The 8,739-nt window shown below is 46.9% G+C and overlaps 1 protein-coding gene across 1 annotated transcript; it reads right to left on the bottom strand.

The window, feature by feature from the left end:
- Window positions 1-5,867: 5,867 nt before the first annotated feature.
- Window positions 5,868-7,947, bottom strand: LOC145807254 (uncharacterized). The gene is made up of 2 exons (XM_082905209.1): window positions 7,560-7,947; window positions 5,868-7,450 (listed from the first exon to the last, which is right to left on the bottom strand). The coding sequence occupies exons 1-2, from the start codon at window positions 7,945-7,947 to the stop codon at window positions 6,528-6,530; spliced, it is 1,311 nt and encodes a 436-aa protein (XP_082761335.1). The 3' UTR covers window positions 5,868-6,527.
- Window positions 7,948-8,739: the final 792 nt, after the last annotated feature.

Genomic DNA, 8,739 nt, shown 5'->3' with positions numbered 1-8,739 from the left:
TGTTACCCAAGCACCAAGCGGGCCTCCTTTGGTGCCGACAACAAATCTGCAAGCACAACCCGGTATAGCGGCGCCGTATGGTGGACTTTACGGGCCTCAATTCAATATCCCATCACCAACTGGCTTGTCTATAGGCGCTGATGGCCAGTATCGTCAAATGTCCTCACCAATGATGAATTCGCAGCACCAGAATGGCCAAGACGCCCCTAGCTCAGTCTTCGGGTACATAAGCCAAGTCCCGGGAATACCACCATCAAACTCTCTCCCTCAACAGTTTCTCACTCTCGCCGATGTGCAGGCCATGTTCGATCTCGAACGGGGCAAGAGGACCTTACCCTCTTTGCCTGATCCAGACGTCAAGCCGCCTTACCCCATTGAGATGCTGAGCTATCCATACCCTGAGGGATATACAGTGCCGAAGTTCATCAAGTTCGACGGCAAACAAGGAAATGCCCGAGAACATGTTGTGCGATTCATCGAGACTCTAGGTATTCATGGTTCAAACCACGTCCTCCGACTGAGAGAATTCTCTAAGTCCCTCACCGATCGAGCATATAGTTGGTATGTTAATTTGGCCCCAAACTCTGTCCGAAGTTGGGAGGAAATGGTTAACAAATTCCACTCCAAGTTCTTTCAAGTGGCGGAGAAGGTGACCACACTTACATTGTGTAAAGAGAAGCAACAAGAAAGTGAAGACATCCTTGACTACGTCAAAAGGTTTCAGGACAAGGCCGTGGATTGTCATGAAGCAGTTGAGGAGAGTTATCTGGTTCAAATTTGTCTAGAAGGGGCATTGAGCAGGTACAAAATGTTTCTAGTTAACCACAAGCTACCCACATTCTCGGCATTAATAGAAGCAGCTCGAAACATTAGCATTCCTCAGGCTCAGGAGTTCGGATTTAAAGCCAGTTACAAGACTAGTTTCAAGTCATCTCGTGGACCTACCGTTGCTGCTGCCTCTGCCCTGGATACCCGAAATTCACAAGGAGGAGGTCATAGAGGCCAGAAAAGAAAGCAATATAATGGTGAAAAGGGGAATGTTTCTTATCCATGTGGAATCGAGGAAGTGAAAGCTCTAGTTAAGGAATGGGTGGCTGACGGAGAGCTAAAATTGTCTTATGTTGAAGAAATGCCATAAAAAAAGGACCGTGAGAGCCCTGAATTTTGTGTCTACCATCGTACATTGAAACATCCGACAGAGAAGTGTTGGACTCTCAGGAAAATCTTCAGAGATAAAGTCGAGGCAGACGAATTGAGGTTCAAAAAGCGAGGGACTCAAGACATCCGAGAACAACCGTATCCTCAACACCGAGACAAGGGCAAGAATGTTGCTATGATAGCTTATGAAGGCCCAATGATCGAGGCTATCGCTAATCTTGATGACGATGACTGTTATCTGGACGACATCCTCGAGCCAGAGGGTGAGCAAGTTTACTATAGAAGTGCTCTCGATCCAGAGGGCAGAACATTTATGACTCATGGCGAAGATCCCTTTGATCCAGAAGGAGGAGAAGAATACTATGGAAGAGGAGGATACCATGTTTATGTGGCATCTTATTTTGAGGAGACCGAGGAGATGGTTAACTACGAGCCTCCAAGAGTGGAAAAAGATCCGGATCACTATGCCAAAACCCTGCAAGACTGTGTAAAGTTCAAACAGTTCTTTGACCAGCTTGGACTTTCCAGGGAGGCAAGAACGGAAATCACCAAGTCTATCATTAATATAGCCGAGGCACACCATGAGGAATGCGTGTCGACTGAGGGGTCTATTCCGAGGAAGGCAAAAGAGCAATCTAGTGCCATTACTTTCTCCGAGGCTGATCGAAAGTATCCTTTTTCTCACAATCGCCCACTTTATGTGACTGTTTTTATTAACGGGGTTGAGTTCAAAAGGGCCTTTCTAGATAGTGGAGCCTCTATCAACATTATGACTCGCGCTACTCTAGAAAAAGCCGGAATCTCTGAAGAATGCATTGTGAAGCAGCCGATAGTCATCACTGGCTTCGGTGGAGAAAGGAGAGTTACTATCGGATGTGTAACAGTTGATTTAGCCGTTGGAGAGATTCGCTCGGCCACCAAGTTCCATATTATCGATTCTGAAGCAAATTATCACATCATTCTAGGGAGGACCTGGATGCATAGATATGGGGCTGTACCATCAAGTTATCATCAGTGTGTTAAGGCTAAATGGGGAAAGAAGACGGTGACAATTCAGGCTACAGAAAGGCCGTTCGAGATCCATGAGGCTCATTATTCTGATGCCATCTACTTCACCGAACTGGCTGTCGAAGAAGTTCCCACCACCTCTAAGCCTCGAGGGGTCAAAATTCCTCGTTGGGAGGATATCAAAGATGACAAGGAGTCGATGACAGAATCAAGTAAGCGGGCGATGTCTAGACCAGAAAGTCCGCCTATTCCTCGGAAGGTGATGAAAGTTCGAGAAGGAGGCAAGATGGTGTATTATTTATGAAGGTGCGGGGAGTCGGTTTCTTCAGTCACCGACTCCGAGTCAAAAGAAGAGCCTCCTGACAATGATATAGTAATAAAGCCTGAAGTGGCTCCAGAATGTATGCAAGATGGGCCGAAGCCTCAGCCTGAACAACTTATCGAAATAGATCTGAGTGATGGACAAGATGCACCGAGGCCGGTATTCGTAAGTTCGAGCCTTAGCCCAGAAAAGCGGGAACAATTGTTAAAGTTGATAAGCCGATACTCAGATGTGTTTGCTTGGTCATATAAGGAAATGCCCGGACTAGATCCTGACCTAGTCTCCCACTATCTTGATGTGTTCCCAAACTCCAAGCCAATTAAGCAAGCTGCTCGAAAATATCATCCAGATCTCGAAGAGAAGATTAAGGAGGAGATTGAAAAACTTCAACAGGCTGGTTTCATCCGGCCAATACAGTACCCCACGTGGTTAGCAAACATCGTGCCAGTAAAGAAGAAGAATGGCCAAATCAGAGTATGTGTAGACTTTCGAGATTTGAACAAATCTTGCCCGAAGGATGAATTCCCTCTTCCTCACATCGACACCCTCGTGGACACTACCTCGGGACACCAGATGTTCTCATTCATGGATGGATTCAGTGGATACAATCAGATTAAGATGGCTGAAGAGGACGCAGAAAAGACTGCTTTTAGAACACCTCTCGGAAACTTCTTCTATACAGTCATGCCTTTCGGACTCAAGAATGCCGGTGCAACTTACCAAAGGGCTATGACTGCAATCTTTCATGACATGATCCATCATGAGGTGGAAGATTATGTTGATGATCTAGTGGTGAAATCCAAGAAAGAAGAAGACCATCTCCGAGACCTTGAGAAGGTATTCAAGAGGTGCCAGAAATTCAAAATGAGGATGAATCCTCTCAAATGTGCTTTCGGGGTGACGGCCGGGAAGTTCCTCGGGTTTCTTGTACATAGGCATGGTATCGAGGCAGATGAAGACAAGGTCAAATCTATCAAAGCAATGCCTCCCCCGCATTCTCAGAAGGAGTTAAAGAAGTTCCTCGGGAAAGTGTCTTATATTCGGAGGTTTATCCCAGCACTTGCAGAGATCTCGGCCCCTTTCGGTTCATTGTTAAAAGGAGATGCCAAGTTCGAGTGGAACCAGGAGCACCAAAAGGCCTTCGAGAGAATCAAGGCAGCCTTGACCTCGCCTCAGACCATGATAGCCCCACAGCCCGGGGTGCCGCTAATGTTGTACTTAACTTCAACCCCCAAGTCCATAGGGGCATTATTGGTCCAAGATGTAGATGGAGTAGAACGCCCGGTGTATTACATCAGTCGGAAGATTCGAGGAGCAGAAGTCCGATATACTCCAGTAGAGAGACATTGTTTAGCTTTGGTATTCACTGCCCAAAAGCTCAGACATTACTTCCTAGCACATCAGATTCAGATTGTTACTAGAAGTGATCCAATCCGATACCTCCTCAGCAAGCCTGCTCTAACCGGGAAGGTGGCAAGATGGTTGTTAGCATTGGGTGAATTCGAGATCACATGTGTAGCCCCCAAGGCGATCAAAAGCCAAGCCTTAGCTGATCTCCTTGCCCAATTTCCAAGTGGTGACTATGAACCAGTGAATGAAGAATTAAGAGGAGAGGTGCACGCAGCTATGGCTTCCGAGGAAAGCTTCTGGACATTGAGCTTTGACGGAGCAGCAGCCGGAGGGAAGGGAGGAACCGGGATAGTCCTTACAAGCAAAAGTGGGGAAAAGTTATATTTGTCTTATAAACTGGATTTCCATTGTTCGAATAACGAAGCCGAGTATGAGGCTCTTATTTTAGGCTTGATAGCAGCTGAGAAGCACAGTATCAAGAAGATTCGGATCCGGGGGGACTCAAAGCTGATAGTGAAGCAAGTTTCAGGACAGTTCGTCTTAAAGAAGCCTGCCTTGGCCACATATCGAACAACAGTCCAAAGGCTTCTTGACAAATTTCAGAAGGTCGAAATAGAGCATGTGCCTCGCTCCGACAACAAGTTTTCAGATGCCCTCGCAACATTAGGGGCAAGAGTTGACATTCCAGAGGAAGAGGCAACAATTGTTATCAAGAAGAGAACAGAACCTTCAATAATACCCGAAGACAAAGGCCTTCCGGAGGACTGGAGAGGAGAAGTCCTCGAACAACTCAGAAGCAAAATTGGAAAACTGACTATGGCCAAGCTTGCCCAATTCACAATTATTCAAGGTGAACTTTACTTCCGAGGAGGTACCGGATTCCTAGCCCGGTGTGTTGGCCAACAAGAAGCAAGCTTCCGACTACAACAGATCCATGAAAAGTCTTGCGGGGATGGGGATATCAGTCTGTATAGAAGAATCCAAAGACAAGGTTATTATTGGCCCGAGATGGAGAAGGACTCGAATCAATTACAGAAGGAATGCCCCAAGTGTCAGTCATACATCCGGGAGGATGAGAGTTGCTTTGAAATTGATACCCCTGACTGGAGGCAAGTCTACATTGACTATCTCAAAGAGGGAACACTACCTGAGAGCCCGAGGGACATTGCACACCTCAAGAGGAGAGCGAGGCGGTACTTTCTTGATCAGGACAAGCTGTATAGAAGAAGTATTGAGGGCACTCCCCTGAGGTGTCTCTCCAAGGAGGAGTCAGATCTAGTCCTCAGAAGAGCCCACGAGATTGAACATCAAGGAGGGGCTCGGCTGTTCGAGCAACTTATACACCTTGGGTATTACTGGCCGACCATGGAGTCAGATGCATCCCATCACGTGAAGAGGTGCCAGACTTGTCAGAAACACGGAAATTTGATCCATGCTCCAGCTGTAGACCTGCATAGTATCCGAACGCCATGGCCGTTCCATACTTGGGCTTTTGATCTGATAGGGCCCATCTCCACATCTTCTAAGGGGTACAAGTGGATTCTCGCAGCCACAGAATTGAGTACAAAGTGGGTCGAAGCAATTCCTTTGAAGAATGCTACGGGGCCTGCAGTCGCGAACTTCATCAAGGAGAATATCATTTGCCGATTTGGGGTACCAAACACCATCCTTTCGGATAACGGCACTCCCTTCATAAACAAATATGTGAAGAGCCTCCTAGAGACTTACCAAGTGAAGCATCACAAATCCACACCCTACTATCCAAAAGGGAACGGGCAGGCGGAAGCCACAAACAAGACACTGATAAGGATTCTGAGCAAGATGATGGATGAGTTTGGGGGGACTTGGTCCGAACAGTTGATAGTAGCCCTATGGGCGTATCGCACTTCAAAGAGAAAGCCAACTCAAGCAACTCCTTACTCCCTTGTGTATGGGTCCGAGGCAGTGTTACCTATAGAGTTGGAAACGCCATCTGCTCGAATGGCTCTCACCTCGGGGATGGTATTGGAGCCTCGAACCACCAGATTGGAAGCGTTAGAGGAAAAGCATGACAGAGCTGCAAAAGTCATGGAAAGGTATCATGAGTCTATCGCCCGAGCCTATAACCAGACTGTGATACCAAGGAAGTTTGAAGAAGGTGATCTAGTATGGAAGATTGTAGACCCAATCATGCGAGGACAATCTTTGCCCAAGTTTTCTCCAAAATGGGAAGGGCCCTACAAGGTGGTTCAGGCCAGCTCAAGTGGGTACTACAAGCTTGTAAGGGTTGAAGATGGCTTCCGAACTGGACCGCTCAATGCAAAGTTTATCAAGCATTACTACCCATAGTTGGACTCATCTATGTTGAAATTCATTTTCATTTTCTTACTTTGTCTAAAAGTCGTATTTCCCTTACGCTATGAAGAAGCTGGTTTTCTCTATGGTGTATGTTTTATCCCATCACTTGCAGTGAATCTATTATACTTTTGCCAAGAAAGTTGAAGAACTAATGAGAATATTTCAGCTTTTATAAACATGTGCATATGATTGTTCTTTCCATTGTATCATTCGAAATAAATATTTTATCAAGTAGAATGAGAAAACAATGCGAAAATATCCAAACAACAAAAATTTTGTCATTTCATTGCATTGTCCTAGATAAAACATTTTTATCGAAAGGGGCAAGAAAGTAATGATAAAAAAAAAAAACTCAATCTTTCCTAAAGACACCCTCGAAGAAGCTGCCCGTCATATCTACATCTGGAGGACAAATAGTAGAGTGTGCCTCTAAAGTCTCCAAGGCCCGAGCATAACCCGACTCAAGTTCACGAAGAGTTGCCTTTATCTCATCTATAGAGGTGCGATAAGAGGCAAGCACAGACATAAGTTCCAGCTGATGACTGGCGTTCGAAGCTATATCCAGGCGCTTCCGAAGCCATGATAAGTCCACTTGGTGACGCTCCATGTCAGAGATCCCCTGATACGCCGTCTCGACTACTTTCCCATTAAGGTCACACAACCGTTGCCTGTCCAAGCTATATAAGATAGTGGCAAAAGACTCGAGAAGAGCAGTCTGAATGAGTGGACACTGGCAAGCAAATGAAGCAAAGGTCTCCGGGTAACTTGAATGCACAAGCTGTAGAACTGAAGCAAACTCAGGAGCTACCCAATAATGGAGAAATGATACTTTGCCAGAAGCTGAAGGATGAATTGGGGCCGGAAAGCTGCTAGTCTCAGGAATCTCCCCAATGTCTATCGGGTTAGATGAACCACCCGGAGGGGTAACTCCCGGCAGAGGTCCCGAGCCTGAGAATGCCGAACGATAAGGGGAAAGACCAAAAGCATCACTATCAATGTGGAAATCACTAAGATTCAGATCCAAAATATTCGAAGGCACTGGCGATGAGGAACCTCTAGCAGTCGTCTCAAAGGCAGGTGTCCCCCCTTGAGAAGGAGAACCGTGAGGAGTTACAAAGAGAGTCGGAGAAGAGCCCGAGGCAGGTGAAGGCAGGACCCCGGTAGCAGCTAACACTGGAGCAGAGTCCGAGGCAGGTGAAGGCAGGACCCCGGTAGCAGCTAACACTGGAGCAGAGTCTGAGGTAGGTGAAGGCAAGACCCCGTTAGCAGCTAACACTGAAGAAAAGATAAGAAAGCCTTATTAGAGGTAGGGAACAGGAAAGCCATTTGAGTAAAGATTTCTCATAGATAGAAGTAAATGACAAACTTCAGAAAGAAAGATTACCAGAGGGAGAATCAATATGCAAAGCCGGAGCAACTGAAGGACTCCTAGCATCAGCAAGGTCACTTGGCCGTATAGAGAGCACCTGATCGATCTCAATGTCTGACAAAGCCTGAACAGTAGCAGTCATCCCTGAAGAAGGAAGGAGGACCGGAGGATGAGAATTACCATAAGTGCCAGAGCGAGTCTCAGAGATTTCTAGCACATCCACCTCCACACCATTCCCAGAGGCGCACCTCGTCTCTACATTGCTTCTAGAAGCATGGCCTACGGCATCAATTTCTGTGGCATCAGTCCCTCCAGTAATCTCAACATCAGAACGGTGAGCCCCAATAACCTCGTCACCAAGATAGCTCTCCTCCTCAACTACGGTAGGGCAGTGACGACGCATGCGTGGAATAAGGTCACAAAAATGATCGGAGGACTCAGCCTTATCATCGTCATCATCTATAACTGCTATACGAGAGGTGCGCATCTTCACAAGTCTTGCAGACAAAGGAAGGGTGTCGTCCAAGTCTGAGTCCGGCCTGGGGGAGGCAGCATGGCCAGGAGCCCCGGTACTGAGAACGTCAACAACCGCAGGATCCTATACAACATGGACAAATAAAAGTTTTCATTTTAGAAGGTATAGTCGCAAAAAGGAAAGTAGCTTCAAATCAAAAATTTCGGGTACCTCATGAAGCCTTTTGGAAAGGCGAGAAGCGGAAGGACTGGCATCAGAAGTCCTCTTGTGAGCCATCTTCTTAAGGCGGGTCGTCCGAGGAACTGGCTCCGGCGAAGTAATTGCCAAAGGGACTGGCTCCGGAGAAGTAATTGCCAAACTAGAAGCAGATGCCCGAGCAGAAGGGTCAGTTGGAGCAGATGAGGTGAAGAAACTCTCGTACATGTGGTCAGATTTTCGGCTCTCGGGTAGCCGAAGAGAAGAATCCTTCTTATAAATCGGCGGAGGCAAACATACGGTCGGTCTGCTCTGGACAAATGCAATAAACGCATCGATATTCTTCTGCCAATACCGCCTGAAAGAGGGGGTGAAACCCCCTACTCGGCTCAAGCCTGGCATCGTCAAAGAGCCGGATATGGGAAGCATGGTGTGTACAAGCCGGCGACTGAAGCGCCCGTAGCTCTCTGAAAATGATAATAAATGAGGTGCTGGCCCCGGGGCACATTGATCAAACCCGAATTG

This window comes from Camellia sinensis, chromosome 14, assembly GCF_055761805.1.
Source record: "Camellia sinensis isolate YWXY chromosome 14, ASM5576180v1, whole genome shotgun sequence".
NCBI classification, from domain to species: Eukaryota; Viridiplantae; Streptophyta; class Magnoliopsida; order Ericales; family Theaceae; genus Camellia; species Camellia sinensis.
The sequence above is the reverse complement of the archived record's forward strand: the minus strand, read 5'-3'. Positions and strand labels throughout refer to the sequence as shown.